At 37.5% G+C, this 16,042-nt stretch overlaps 1 protein-coding gene across 6 annotated transcripts in view; it reads right to left on the bottom strand.

Annotated features, from left to right (window-relative positions):
* trip12 (thyroid hormone receptor interactor 12) overlaps nucleotides 1-16,042 on the bottom strand; it is a 72,013-nt gene that overhangs the window by 1,931 nt on the left and 54,040 nt on the right. For 3 of the 6 annotated variants that reach the window (XM_081372248.1, XM_081372250.1, XM_081372253.1), the window contains 16 exons: nucleotides 10,465-10,606; nucleotides 10,036-10,227; nucleotides 9,335-9,486; nucleotides 7,949-8,106; nucleotides 7,786-7,859; nucleotides 7,254-7,453; nucleotides 6,966-7,093; nucleotides 6,694-6,845; nucleotides 6,129-6,271; nucleotides 5,890-6,046; nucleotides 5,671-5,769; nucleotides 3,575-3,689; nucleotides 3,083-3,240; nucleotides 1,949-2,113; nucleotides 1,635-1,799; nucleotides 1,429-1,542 (listed from right to left, as the gene is read on the bottom strand). In XM_081372248.1, coding sequence (XP_081228374.1) covers nucleotides 1,429-1,542; nucleotides 1,635-1,799; nucleotides 1,949-2,113; nucleotides 3,083-3,240; nucleotides 3,575-3,689; nucleotides 5,671-5,769; nucleotides 5,890-6,046; nucleotides 6,129-6,271; nucleotides 6,694-6,845; nucleotides 6,966-7,093; nucleotides 7,254-7,453; nucleotides 7,786-7,859; nucleotides 7,949-8,106; nucleotides 9,335-9,486; nucleotides 10,036-10,227; nucleotides 10,465-10,606 — 2,314 coding nt within the window. The remainder of the gene's footprint in view (nucleotides 1-1,428; nucleotides 1,543-1,634; nucleotides 1,800-1,948; nucleotides 2,114-3,082; nucleotides 3,241-3,574; nucleotides 3,690-5,670; nucleotides 5,770-5,889; nucleotides 6,047-6,128; nucleotides 6,272-6,693; nucleotides 6,846-6,965; nucleotides 7,094-7,253; nucleotides 7,454-7,785; nucleotides 7,860-7,948; nucleotides 8,107-9,334; nucleotides 9,487-10,035; nucleotides 10,228-10,464; nucleotides 10,607-16,042) is intronic. The other 3 variants (XM_081372249.1, XM_081372251.1, XM_081372252.1) reach the window with 1 other exon arrangement.

Here is a 16,042-nt window from a genome sequence, read left to right as displayed (position 1 = left end):
CCGATATTGCGATTGTGTACTCATAGTCACCGTTGGTATAATGATACCAACAACTGATACCACGCAGCATGTGTGCAGTGTTTGTGTCCAGACAAAGAAACACTGACGACAGAGTATAATGGGGTGGGAAAGAAGGCTTTCTATGAAGTAAATGATCTAATTAGTGGAATATTAAACAACATAGTAACACGAGCGCACATCCCTTTTTCACAGACATAAGTGGAAAGTTTGTAATTCGGTCGAATGTCAATGGCAAAGAAACTATAACGATAACTGACGGTAGAGAGAGAGAGATAACTTATGTTGAATGCTCTTGATTGCTGATCGTTTACTCAGCACAGGTGACATTTAGATTAAAACTAAATCATACATGCAAGTAAAACATGAACTGTTAACGTGATTTATGTATAGCGAGTGGTTCCCTACATTATTACAGGACATTCCCAGGTCAAGGATTTTCATGAACCGAAGTGCACGCCCTGAAACCCGCATCTCAGTGTTTGCTGCTGTCTCAGACAGAGCACGAATACTGAACTGATTTCTCTTTCAGAGACAAAATAACAAAATTAAGTAAAAATGCCCATCTTGGTGAAATTTACATTAATTAGGCTAGTAGTTTTTATATAATCAAAATTGGAAAAGATAATTATGATATTTCACTGGTATCTAAACATTTGAACCGCTGACCCAATCCTCAGCACTGAGCCCTGCTGGAGCTGCTCTAAATATGCGCTATTCTAGTAAATGAAAGATGATAAAATAGAATGAAATTAACAGAAACTCAGGCTTAATTAAGCATGAAAATAACTGAAGGAAATATAGATTTGCTAAACAAATTAAGCCAACTAATATGATTCATTTTCTTTTGGTTTCTCTACCCAATATTTAAAAAAATTTGAAATGCAATGAAAATACAAGTATCAGTATCGGCAAGTACCAAAGTTGAAAGTATCGGTATCGGACTTGTTCTGGAAAAAGTGGTATTGGTGCTTCCCTATAAATACCAAATGTTTTCTATGTTATTAACAAGAACAGTGTGAAGTTTTGTGTAACCATTTCGTCACTGGCTTGATTTACTTGATTGTAAATGATTTTGGTGACAAATAATGTCTGACTGCACAAGAATCCTTCACAGCAAAACAATCACAGATTAGACATTAGAATCATCATGCTTTCTTAAATATTGCTGCATTACTGTTCGGTCAATATCTAGGTCATTTTGGCAGCTTGGTTTCCTTTGTTTTTGGTTTAAGAGGACATTTTGATGTTTAGACGTTTTAATGTTTTAAATAGTACCTCTTTATATGTCAAAAGATCAGGGAAAATTTTATTTCTCAATTCATGACCCTTTTAAAATAGGTAGGTTAGCACCTTTAGTGCTTGTCTCTTAAAGTGAACTATTGAATGAATAGAAGTGAAAGCACTGACCTCTTCAGGATAAAAGTACTGCAGGTGCTGCAGAGGAAAGACAGACTCAAATCCTTCCCTAAACGACTCAAACTGCCGGGAGACGCCCTCATTGAGAGTCCAGTAGACCACCAACTACAGACAGGTGGAGCAAGAGGCAATGAAGTTAGAGTGGTTCATTCAGACTACACCAATGATGTGACGTGTCATGTTATTCGGTCCCCTACTCTGAGGTATTCCTCCAGGTTGTGAATGGTGACTGGCACGTCTTTGCCCCCTTTTTTCAACTCTATGTTAGGGAATCCAGGCAGAGTGAAGTCCAGCCCCAGATCTTCCACCGAGCAGCCGTTCATGTTGAGACTCTCCAAGGCCTGCTGCAGGGTCTCCCGCGTCTAACAAATACAGACAGATACAATAAACAAAGAACATTGCAGATGTCCGTTAGTTTTTAGAAATGTCATTTGTATGCGTCATCACTGAAGTGTGCGTTTCATGTCTTTGAATGGTTGTGTTTATGTAGAGGTTAGGGGTCAGAGCTCACATGTGATCGGTCCTGCTCTATTCTCTTCTTCTGGCGGATGATGTCCTCCAAGTGCTGGATGGATTTGGCGACACCAGGATCAATGTTAACAAGGTCATGAGAGCTGATGGAGGACTCGTGCCTCAGCATCCACTTATAGAATGGCAAACCTAGAGGCAAGTCCAACTGGAGACAAAAAAAACAAACAAAAAAAACACATCAATTAACAAAATTATACAATATAATATAATATATATAGTATAATTTGTTGTGTCTGGGGTAAAACCAACAAAATTAAATAGTTCATACAGACAGTTGCCACGTTCACACTTTGATTCTGTAAAACTGCCTAAAAGAGCGTTCTGTGTGAATGAGGCGTGTCATAATTTACTAAAACTTTAAAAAATAACAATTTTCATTACGTTATAAACGGAACCTGATATAAAATTATAAATATATTTTATTCCTGCATTTTGTTCTTGTTTTCATTGTTTAACTTGATGAACTAAAACTGAAAACTTTTTGTGCATTTTGGCAGGGCAAGTAGAAGTCTGAACCAGTCTGAATAGGCCAATAGACAAAATTGAGTCCCGATATATTGAATAGCACAGGTAAATGCGGCATTTATTTGAATGGGTTTATGTGAAGATTGTTTTAAATTCACTTAAATTAATAGTTATATATTTTTTTAAAGCCTAAATGTTCAAATTAATAGCTTTTAATTATACTGTAATGTTGAATGCCTGTAATTAATGGCTAAAATTTAGAAGAAATCAATTTCATAGAGACATCAGTAGTAGTATTGGTATCGGTGATACTGGCCTTATTTAAAAAAAAAAAGATGCCATTAAACAAACATTTAAAATATAGGCTACTGTATGTTGTTTCTACATTAATTTGGAGATTAAATGTGAAATAATTACAATTTAAAATATTAAAAACTTTAATGTTGGGTGTGATTAATTACAGAATTTTTTTTTTTAATCAATTGAAAACACTACTAATAAAAATAATATCTCAATTATACTAAAACAAAACTGGCGTTCTGGCCCTGGTGTGCATTCAAGCCAGAAAATTTGTTCCCAGCATCAAGATCTAGTAACGTATCTTTCACACAGAGATTCTGGAAAACGTTCACAATTAGAGTAAACATACCAATCTGAAGTCCATGATCGCTTTAGCCATGAGTTTCCCAAGAAAACGAAACTTCATTTTGATCTTGGCGATGTGAGCTGGTTTGGTAGTTCGTCCAAACGGTACAGCAAACAAACCCCTGGAACTGAACATATACTTGGTACCCTCCTGACTCCCTGCTCCAAGACAGAGTGTGTGTGAGTGTGTATGTGAGAGAGAGAGAGAGAGAGAGAGAGAGAGAGAGAGAGAGAGAGAGAGAGAGAGAGGGAGAGAGAGGGAGAGAGAGAGAGAGAGAGAGAGAGAGAGAGAGAGAGAGAGAGAGAGAGAGAGAGAGAGAGAGAGAGAGTGAGAGTGAGAGTGAGAGTGAGAGAGAGAGAGAGAGAGAGAGAGAGAGAGAGAGAGAGGGGCAGGACAAACAGAGAAAAAACAAACTTAGTGAACAGCAGTAAAATGATATTTGCATTACACTGGAAACAGGGCTCAAATTTATTTTGACAAATATATGACAGTTACCTTTAGGGTTGGAGAGAGAGACTTCCTCTCCTCTCCAAAGACCCAAATCAGCCCTCTGCAACTCCTGAGACACCAGAGCATAGAACTCTTGCGTAGGACCGAGACCTGTTCCCACCTGAGAGACAGAGAGAAGACAGACATAACAGATCAAACAACACTGACAGAAAAGTGGACTCCATGTAGAAACGGACACACTTGTTTTTATAAATCGACTGTTGGCTCTGTTATTTTACAAGCACACTCATGGGTCTGGGTCTTTCAGTAGAGGCAATTATATATAAATGTGATTTGGATTGGTTATGCAAAATCAGATGTGGGTGTTTTTTGTGTGGTTCAGACTAAAACTAAACTAATTACACAAGAACTAAACTGATCACAATAAAACTAGTCAGATATACACATATACATATATATATTTGTATTTGAATTGACAGTGCAAACAAAACCTTTGGGACATGAGACTGATGAATGTTTTAGGGTAGAAACATACACAAGTACATGAGCACAACTGCTGCTAGCTCCACAGGTTTGGTTTGATTTCACAGAAGAATTCTGCATTCTAAATGTATTGGAATGATTTTGATGACAGGTCAGGTACACTGCATTCTGACTGGGTGCCAAAGCGGTATTTGCATAATAATCAGTTTTCGCTTTCGTGTACTACTGTCATGGCAGAGTAGTAGCATGAACAGAACCTTGCTGAACAAGTTAAACTATCAGCTTGTTTATAGCAAGCTACCAGAATAACAACACATCCGCAGAATTTAAAGGCCCTCTTGGCACTAATGTTTGTTACTGTAATACATAGTTCCCACAGGCCAATTAATGTCACGTGACCTCCCCGGAGACGCCATCTTTGAGGGCAAAAGCTGCAGTGTTTACAATGTTTTACCATACTGTCTATGAGTTTTACAAGCAAATTTCGAATATTTCTTTCCATTTATAATGTTACGAAAATCATGAAGAGACAAAACGACAGAGATTATAAAGAGACTCTATTAACACAAGACAGAGAGAGGTACAATGCGAAAATTTCAGTCATAAATGGTGTGGATCCGTATGCGCTAACAAAGGAAGCATTGAGCACTGATTATGCAGCTTTGCCTCAGATACAGTATTATCATGTGTGCCATTATCTGGTATTGGCTAGGAGTTTTAATAAATGTGAGCAATTCCGAGCCTGGAAATATGTGCATGAATATGAATATACACGTATGAAAATAAATAAAACTCGCGTGCAAATTAATTAATGTAATGCGGAACTACTTTATATGCGGGTTCTTTAGGGACATAATCTGAGATTGCCGTGCTGGAATGTGTGTGTGTGAGTGTGTGTGTGTGTGAGAGTGAGAGAGTCGCGGGCGCGATCGAACAGTGGAAACAATGTTGTTTTTGTATGTTTTTAATATCTCGTCATTTTGTTCATACAGGACATAATTCAAACTGCAAAGTGTTAACTTATATTTGTGTAAACTCGCAATAAAAAACAACAAATTCGTGTTTTGAGGGAGTTTCTTTCCTGTTTATCCTCGCCAGCCATAACCTCCGTCGTTGTTCTGACAAAAGCTTAGTCTTCTCACATTCATGAAGTCTAATGACGGGTATACTGTAAAATCCAAATTTAACTGAACCTCCGACACGATTTAAACATCCATTGACCCAGCAGGAGATCACCATTTTCACTTTTTAATCACGAAATTAACTCGCTTCAGCTTCTTCTACTATTGTTCTGCCCACAGAAATGGCGCCGGGTCGGCAAATGCTAAAAAACTAAATTTAACTGAACCTCCGGCACGATTGGAACATCCATTAACCCAGCAGGAGATGACCATTTTTACTTTTTAATCACAAAATTTCCGTTTCAGCTTCTTCTTCTCATGTTCTGCATTGTAAGAATGTTGTGTTCTGCCCTCAGAAATGGCGCCGGGTCGGCAAATGCCCGTATGTTGTGACGTCATGTGGGAACTATGTATAGAGTAATGTAAGAACACACAGAATGTATGTGTACAAACAATATGTATGAAATGGACTGGCCAAGAATTAGTGTCTGTATTTTTAGAAATGATGTTTCTAGCCTAATCGTCAGTCATGCATACCTCATTCTCATACTGAATTTCCAGCATGGCTCTGGAACTCCCGAGATCTTGCATTACTGACTCCGCTTGCTTCAGGAGCTCATCACGGTTTATCGTTCTCTACACAAACAAAACAAAAGAGAAAGAGAAAGTTAGATACTAGTTTGTGAAAACACTACAGCTATGGAACATTTGGAACAATTACAGCATGAAATGCTTAAACAGGAATTTTAAGGCAACCTTCTTCCTGTCAAGGCGTGGAGCGACACGGCTGTCTTGTGAGTCAGACTGGTTAATCTCGGGGTTGGTGTCAAGCAGACGTTGCATGGCACGATCACGGTCAAACGCAGTCACGTAGAAGAGCATCTGCCGTGTGTCAAATGGGAAGAAGAACGGACTAGAGGAGAGAAGATTAGAAGTGTTAACGGTACAGAACAAGAGACTCTGAAAAAAATTAAAAAATAAAGAATTTGCAGTACCATGTCTTGCCGAGCTCAGTGAGCCAGGTCGGGATGTTTCCTGTCATGATGACTAGTGGATCCTGCAACTGTCTGTTGGCCTTTGCGGTCAGTTTACTGTTAATAAATTCACCAGTGGAAATGATCTCCTTACATGCAGCATTCTGGGACAAAGAGAGATAAAAGTATAAGAAGGTAAAACAGTAAACTGATTTTTTTTTAAATATATTTTTTAAGATATTGTAATGCACCTGATGTAATCAATGTAATTACAGCAATTAAACTACTGTAATAATGATTTTATCAAAAGTACTCAATTACAATAAATAATTAAAAATAACAACTGCAATAAATAAAAATAAATGCAATATTTAATTATATCTAAAATAAAAATATATCTAAATAAATAATTTATGAAATGTTATAATGCAAAAAAAGAGATCATAATGGGCAAAAACAAGCTTTATTTTTTTATGCAAAACAATTTTTTTGTAATATATGAGAATCACACTGCTAGAGTGTGTATTGTTACTGTAACTCTGTGCTTTAGTTGTTATGAAGTGTTCTCAAACACCGAGGTACTCACGTTGTACAGGAAGAACCAGTATCTACTGATGGAGTGCAAGACCCTCAGCAGCAGAATCACCTCCATGGAAGGGTCATCAAAAGTGATGCCCTCTGGAGGACCACAAATGAGGTATGACTCTAATGCGTTTGTCACACTAGGACACACACCCTCTGAAAACACACAAAAACTCCATAGTCTGAATAAAGACAAATTCCTGTGCAGTTCCATATTAAATTCCAGCACATTTTGTCGTTTGTAGGTTATTGGTAAACTTCACACATTCTTCCTACCATGCCACAGTTCGTCTTGTTTTTTGGCATTTCGAGGGGAGGTTTTAGTGGGAGCCGTTTGTGCACGACCCCTCTTCCCTCCAACAGCGTCTTTACAGCCCTCCTCATCCTCTCTTACTGGCTTATACCTGTAATATCCACATACACACACACAGATATACATATTTACATACACTTTGAATACAAGAAAGGGCAAAAACAGGGTAACAGACATACCGTTTTTATGGAATTGGCCCAATAAATTACTCAATGTGTAATTTGCGAGAGAATGGCATTCAAATTGTGTACCATATAGTGTGTGTTTTGGTCCAGATGCCAGCACGTCCCAGAGGGTTTGCTTCATCATCTGTGCTCTCTCTCTCCTCCTCGGCCTGTAAGCTGAACTGCCTGACGGCCTGATAAACAGTCATGTTGTATGGCAGCAGGTGCTCTCCTATGTAGAACTGTAGCCTGTGACGTACACTCCCAGAATTCAAGAACTGGGCAGCCTTTGGAAAACAGTTCACAATATTAATTTGGAGAAAGAGAACACTTCACTAGTCTTCTAGGACACTTTCAGTAGTGTACACTATGGCCAAGTTCAAAATGGAATACTATAAGAAAACTATACAGAATAGCCTGCACAATGTTACTTTTTTCTCCAATTTAAAAATAGTAAATGAAAATTGTGTGGAAAAATATTTTCCATGCTCTGCAAAAATGTGCAATTTACAACAAATTTAGTAGGCCATATGATTATTATATACAAAATAACTGCATACTATACTCAGCACACAGACTACAAGGAAGAAATTCATGGAAGAAGAAAAAACTTCCGCACCAAAGATTCATCAATCTCATCATCGGAACCATCATCATCACTGTCTTCATCCTCCTCCCTGATCCTTCCATACCCTGCGGAGACAGCAAAAACCAAACATTTTATCTGAGAACTCAGAAACCAGAGAACTGAGAACATCATGTTCACATTCTTGTGTTTATACCTCTAACCACGAGGTATCTCTCGATGGCCTGTACCAGAGCCAAGGGGTCAATTTTGACCGGCCCACCCTTCCACTGCTTGACATTGGTGCAGTCTGGGTGTCTCTGCAGCTGGCACTTCAGCTGATGGGTGTTAAAGAACTTAAGGGCTTGTGAACCCCTGCAAACACAAAAGAATAACAATTAGCATGAGATAAAAAGATATATATATGAAGAGTTCAGATGCAAAAGCCTCTAAGTGCCATCTGAAATTTTCTTCTAGAATAATTTTTATCAAGCTTGTATATTTAAGTTCAGCAATTTCACGTAAATGGCAATGAAAATTACCTATTAAATGTCAATTAAGTGAAATTACTGCACTTAAATATACAAGTGCTGTCAAAGTTAGCTCAAAATCATATTAACGGCACTAATTTTTTTAATGCGTGATTAACACAGCGCGTATTTTCTGTTTGACCCGTGGCCCAACCCCTAGTTGGAGAAATAGAGATACACAGTGTTGCCAACTTAGCGACACTGCAGACCCCTTTAGCGATTTTTCCCTTCAAAAAAGCGCCCAAACCTTATTTAGTTTCTGAGAATCTACCGGTTTCTCTCTCTCTCTCGGCGTCTCGCGCTGCAGAGAGGAGCAGCGCTTTAATTCAGTTAAACAGATATTATGTTGCTTCTCTAATTTTACATGCAAGTGTAGCCGAAATCACGGCACAGATATTGTCTTTATCTTATGTGTATTTGATTTCATCAGACGACGGCTCGATTATCAGTGTTTTTGTGCAGATTAACATCTTGGAAGTGAGAGCTGGTTATGTCTTAATGGGTCGCATTTCAGTCACCATTTCATATTCATTCCGTTGTTTGACAACAGAAACAGTAAAATATACCAATGAAAACAGTTTTATTGAGGATTTAGCTTCATCAAAATGGGCACAGAGAGACACAAACTAATGTAATAATAATTAATAAATGTACATTTTGCATTTTCAGAAGAGCTGAGTAAATTGCTCAGTGCAAAGAAAGAGAAGTAATGGGAACCTGGTATTTCTTTGTTCTTTCTACATGTGTCTAATAGACATGAACAAGTTCTTTGAAAAACATCTATGACCTTTGAAACATGTCTCGTCTTCATGCTCTACGTTGACTATGGTTTCAATAATAAACATACATTTGCATAAAGCATAAAGCAAGTAAATAAGGTTTGTTATAAGGTTATATATATTTATTTATTTATTTTAAAAAAGTGTACCATTTTAATCTTTTTAAATCAACAGTTTTAAAGCAACTGTTTTTTGCACAAAAGCCAAACTCATTTTTTTGTTACAAATAATTAATTGTATCTGGATTTATTTACAGCAACAAGAACATCAGAGAAGATAAGTCAGGGGCATTACCTGCTTCCATTACCATTCCCACTGGGAAAATCATGCACTTTAACAGGAAACTGTTCCATCTGACTAAGGCAGTTGTTCATCTTGTGCACCAGAGATAGCAGTGGGCCATTCTCTGTTGGGTCCAAACGCCCCAGAGGTTCCTGCCCTGGTATCTGAATCACATAAACAATAAGTCACACTGATTACACCAGTGACAACTATAAAAATAAAACTTTAGCCCAATTAATGTGTCAAATACATTCAGCGCTCAAAGAAAAGTAACACCTTAGCACTGTTAAAAAACCTAGTTGCCTTGCTGTCTCTCCTTATATAATTTTCATTCATACTGAAACAGCCAATGTGTAAATGCATTCAATATTTCTGTAAGCACCATGTGTGTAAATAAATTGTGTCAGCAATGCTTTTTTATGGTAAGCTGTGCCAGCTAGTAGTAATAGCATTGATGGTTTTTGGAGGAAAGGAAGGGAAATCAGCAATGTGAAAGACAGGAAGCTGTATTTGTCTTTTCAAGTGTAACCATCACAGCAGTTGTCAGAGCCTTTAGGGTTGGAGAGACAGACTTCCTCTCCAAAGACCCAAATCAGCCCTCTGCAACTCCTGAGACACTAGACTAGAGCATAGAACTCTTGCGTAGGACTGTCCTATCCAATAAAGACAAAAAAACAAACAAAAAACACACAGCAGTTGGCAGTCTGACTAACCGGGCAGCCGAAGAACACATGCAGGAACCTCTTGATTCTCTCATCTCTACTGACAGTGTCCCGTTCGCTATTTGATGTCAGATACAACAACAGTTGCTTCACAAGCCCACTGTGCTGGATCTCGAAGGAGGACACGTCCGATTCAGATACAATATTGCTTATCTCCTCTAGACACTCTACACCACTGTCAACCTGAAACACACATGAAAACAGTTTTGGAGAATGAATCATTTCCATTGGATGACAAAACCAAACAAACGTGCATTTCTTTCTAAACTGTACACATTAAAAAGTGATAAACAGCATAATAAATAGTTATCACTTGCAAATTGTTTCAGCGGTAATAAAATACATTCAGCAGCATGACAGAACTGGCATATTAACTGCTTTATAATGGCTACAAATGTTAACTATGTGTCTAAGGGTTACCTGCAAGTTCAACTGTTCTGTGGCATTGCAGAGTCTTTGCAGGACATTCAGGGCAGGGTTGCTTCCATCCACGCTTTCAGAATTAAAGTAACGCTCCACAAACTTACTGGCTTGTTCCTTTATCCAAGCCTTTATCTTATCCCTGAAAAGTGAACAAAAACATTTAACTACAGATGCCAAAAGAACTCGTCAAAACTAAACTGTTTAACCAAGAGACCAAAGAACGGCAGTGACAGACTAACTACACGACTTGTGCATTTATCTATGCATTTATTACACGTTTACGGTTATCTGTACTTTTTTTATGCATTACAGTAATTCAATAGTTGATTGCGGTTTTTCACTGAATATTTTATTTAATGTTTTATACAGCTGTTAGATAACCAAGCACTGTTTAGATCACATGCATCTGCCAATTTTTGTTTATAATTTCTTCTGACATGAACAATTGTCTGCAAACTTGAGCAATGATTGTTTAAAAAAAAAAATACTTCAAGGGTATATCCCACATTACACTGTTTGGGGTTAGTAAGATTATTTTTGAAGTGCAAATTTTTGCGATCCTGCATAATTTGTCATTTTTGCCACAAAATAATCACAAAAATTAACAGGTCTCACAAAAACAGAGTAATCTAATTTAGTTATCCCTAAAGTTGCAATGCATTATTTTCACGAGGATAGAAATGTTACGCACATGATGTAAATGAATTAAACAGCGAAAGCGAACTTCTCACCTGCCATCTTATATAAGTTCCAAGGACCGGGAGAAGCAATTAAGAAACATGGATGAATGACAAAATAAAAAGTATGATATGCTTGTTATCACTAAATAGAGTTATTAAAAGTGCAGTATACAACAAAAAAAGAACTCAATTCTGGCTGGCTGTGCATTTCTGTGCATGCGCTTGCCGCCTGCGGAGTACCGAATTGTGTTCTTTTTCTAGGCTTATTGTGCCTGAACGGTCAAATACACACAGTTATGTCAACGTCCATCTGGGTGGTTATCTTTTAAAGGGGTCCTATTATGCCCTTTTACAAAGTCTTGATTTTGTTTTTGGGGTGTACTAGGAATGTTTTCATGCTTGATTGTCAAAAAAAAAAGCTTTTTTTTCTCCACAGATTTTACATTACTACAGCACCTCTCTCCACAGTCTGGCTCAAACATGCCAATTTCGATAACTCATAACTGAGTTCTTCTCTAGTGCAAATATTGAGGATGGCATCAATTTCAAACCAATTCGAGCCAGATTCAGACCCTGACTATGTTAACGAACAAGAGATTTCATGCACAGACTTAGCTAGCATGGATTTCACAGGACATTTGAGTGATATGCTTCTTGTAATTTTCTTATACATTATAGATGTTACCCACCATTTAATCGTGATATTTGTCGGAAAACGAAGGTAATGCAAATACAGTAATTGATCACAAAACCATGGTTTTTGTTTAGAACTACAACGAACGAGCCGTTCGTTGTAGTTCTTGAAAAGAGGATTCTGTTAAATAAAATACCTGTAGACTTTGAGCTTTGTGACCTTGCAGATAATTTTTATGATCAGACGTTGTGTTGCTTGAACGCACGTTGGAGATGAATATTTTGTTAATAAAGTGCTGTGTTATGTTTTTTGCGCAAACAAAGCTCTCACGCCGCTTTATAAAATGTTAAACCACTGGAGTCACATGGCTTACTTTAATAATGTCTTTACTACCTTTCTGTGGCTTGAAAGTGGTAGTTGCGTAGGCAGTCATGGAGGGACAGAAAGCTGTCAAATTTCATCAAAAAGATCTTCATTTGTGTTCTGAAGATGAACGAATGTCTTACAGGTTTGGAATGACATGAAGCTGAGTGACTGATGGCAGAATTTTCATGTTTGGCTGAACTAACCCTTTAAATGAAAATGACATTCAGCTAGTCTGTGTTCTTGAATTCTGTGAATTAAAATTTTTGAAATAAGTTTCTTGTTTTACCATAATGTAGAGAGAGTGTGTTAATATGATAAATAGCTTATAATAAATCAGGAAACTAGATGACGTCAAATAAACCATGCGTATGAGTTCTCTTATCGATGGAAGTGCAATAATTCTGATGAAATATAAAAAAATTATTCTAAAATAATCGTTGCGATTATAATTTTAAGCAAAATAGTTGTCATTATCAGTTTAACCATTATGCAGCATGATGAAAATGTGACTTTTCAGAGACTAAATCTACACTTAAATTCCCACACTTAGTTGACTAAATCTTGAATAAATAAAAACTAAAAAGTAAATTTGACACAGGGCTAAAGCCGGGTGCACACTGTGCGATTTATTATAGTACAATTTATTATAGATGGTTCCTTGTCAGACTGTACGAACATGATCCTCGCTGTAACAGGGTTTCCCCAGGTTTGATCACCCCAAATTTAAGACTTTAAGACCTTTTTAAGACCACTTTAATGAAAATTAAGACCTACATCGCACCCATTTTAATTAAAAATACATTTATTATAAAAAAAAATTCATTGAACAATACACTGCAAAGTGATGTTTTTGGTAAATAAAGAAATACTCCAAGAAATTAGACGTTCTCTGGCATTATGCTAAACCCTGTTCAGGGCCTGAATTTCATTTTGGAAAATGGGGGGGAAATCCCCCCTTAGGTGATTCTTATGGGGGGGGGGGGGGGGATTTGAGGGGGGAGTTTAGACTTCCTTTTTTTTTAATTACATTTATCTCACCTAAATGTATGCTCACTCATTGCATTTTTACAATGGGGTCATTTTGTTCTCAAGAATTTACACAACTCAAGGAAGCTTGATTTCAATCTTTGAATTAAATTGAAAAAAGTAGTACAAATAAATACAATAGAATAAAGATACCAATAAAGAGAAATAAAGAGAAAAGTTTTTGCTTAGGTCTAACACTATTATTCAGAAATACCACAGAGACTGAATAAAGTAATCAAATGTAAAATAACACTGGGTAGTATTTTAGTCCTGACTAAATTAAATACATAGGCTATTAATCCTGATTCCTTAAAATGAAAGCTATGTTTTGTTGTTTTGACAACCAAATTTATGACAGACACGATACGGCTGCTGTCCCTTTAAGAGCTAGTGCACGGATCCTGTTTTCATTATACGGTCACGTGCGATTTATGCTTATTTAAGACATAACCGACTGTGTTTAGAGGATATCACCAAGACCGAAATTGACAGGATTTTCGCATGTTTTTGACTGTTAAAGGATATAATCCACGGAAAACAACTTTTGTTACCCGCGAGCTGTTTGTGAGGCGGCTTTACTCTATGTGTGTGTGCAGAGAAAAAAAACATCTCTCAGACAGCGCGCAAGTACCGAAGAGTTTAAAATCGCGTGAATGTTTAAACTGGTAAGACTTAAAAAGACGTGCAAATGGTAAACTTTACTTACTCATGATGCAAGGCTGGCCCGATTATGCAAGTGACAATTCCGTCTATCCCGACTCTCGAAACGCGAGAGTGTATTATCGCCGCCTGCAGCGCGCTTAACGATTGCCTTGTGCAACCCATTTTGAGACACGAGAGATAGAAGACGCAGCGCCGCTGAATCACTCACGCTGTTTGTGAAATTGCGTCTCGCAGACAGTTTTAAAATGACTGATTTGATTTTATAATCTGTGTGGATTAATTTACTAATACAACCTACATGCTAAAGTGAATCAATGTTTGCGGGAATTTCCCGAATTATAAATGGCAGACCTGCGGGAATGATTAAAATTATGCGCAATACCGAGCCGAAATTCGAGCCCTGCCTGTTGAATTTTCACGTCGTTGTTGTTTTTCCCCCCATTTCACCTTGCGTTGCAGTCTGGTTGACTTTGAATAAATAGGCTAGTATAATGAAATTTAAGACCTTCGTTTAAAAAATTAAGACTTGGACAACGGAATTTAAGACTTTTTAAGGCCTTAATTTAGGAACATGACATTTAAGACCTTTTTAAGACTTTTAAGACCCCGCGGCTACCCTGTGTAAGCCATGTCACACTGTAAGATCTCAGTTGTCATTAATGTCAGACTGTACGACAGTCAAGACGCTTTACAAACTGACGCAGGCAAGAAAACTCATCCGGAGTTTTACAATCAATGACAAGTTCGGTGATGTGAGCTGCATTACACCCGGGATTGAAATGGTGACTACAAAGAAATTTAACGTTAATTTTGTTCATGGCTTGTCTTGAAAAACGAAGACAATTTGACAGTTGTTGTAGGAGAAGTCACACTGCAGGACTATGAGTCAAATCTTCTGACACTGCAACGGTCATTAATCGGCTGTCGGTGATCATGTCAAACTAACGATCAAAGACTTCAGATTTTAGCCTAGGATCAGAAATATCCAGAAATATCTGTTATTAATCAGCTCATTCATGACAACCCCCCCCCTCCCTCCCTCCCTCCCTCCAACCACCCCCCACCCCCCCTCCAACCACCCCCCACCCCCCCCCCCCCCCTCCAACCACCCCCCACCCCCCCCAGGATCATTTATTAGGATTTGCAAAATTTGTCTCAGACAGCCAAATCGTGGCCAAAATCAAACAGTGTGCACCCAGCTTAAGACTAAATTAAAAATAGCTAACAAAATGAACACCAGTTGGTGGGCAGCCAATGAAGACCATAGACTGGCATTATGCAAATGTGTTACAAACAAACCTACTAGATATGTTACGGAAGTGAAACTGGCATTACTGACGACTTTTTTCGGCAGTTCATAACCGTTTTTTAGGAGACAAGTTTATTTGTCATGCATGTTGATCTTTAAAACTCTGCAGACCTTTTACATTCACAAACTGCTATCTTACACTCCATTAAAGGTAATATTCAAAGCATAATAGGGGCACTTTAAAGAAATAAAAACTATAAACACCCTAAATTGATCAAAAGCGACAAAGACATTTATAACGTCTGATAGCTTATACATTAATGGTAGCTTATATATTAATGTGTATCACAGGGGTGTAACGGTTCTCGTTTTAAAAAAAAAAAATCAAACCATACCGTTCTCCACCCACGGTTCGGCACACACTTGCAACGCAGTTAATCTTTGTTCAAACTAAACTCAAATTTAAGCCTAACCAATTTAAACATTTAAGAGCCAGAAGACTCGAATGAGAACTCACGAGTGCTGTGAGAAGATTGTGTGTGTGCACTCATCTGTAAAAGAGATTTTTAAATCTCAAAGTTTTATCTGGTTAAATCAAGGACAAATAAATAAATAGAAATAAAATAAAATCAATCTGAAGCGCACAAACCCGTGTCTCAGACAGCATGCAAATATTGACTCTTTCAAGTCTTGCGCTTGAATTATCCTAGCAGACATGGTTGATTAAGTCTAGGCATGTGTATCAGTATGTACTAGAGCTGTGCTTTATATCTTAAAGTGACAGTAGGCTAATATTCCTACTGTCTGTGTTTTTAATGTTAATCAAACAACAAAAAACAAGGAAAACACTCACTGCTCTAGATTGAATAGCTTTTGTAACTTTAATAAGGATTAATCTTTAATTTATACAGTCAAATATGTAATGTTATTTTACAATTTCTGTAAACTGAAAACTAA

This window comes from Scardinius erythrophthalmus (genome assembly GCF_964197995.2).
Source record: "Scardinius erythrophthalmus genome assembly, chromosome: 8".
In the NCBI taxonomy this organism is placed as follows: Eukaryota; Metazoa; Chordata; class Actinopteri; order Cypriniformes; family Leuciscidae; genus Scardinius; species Scardinius erythrophthalmus.
This window is presented reverse-complemented; position numbering and strand designations above follow the sequence as displayed.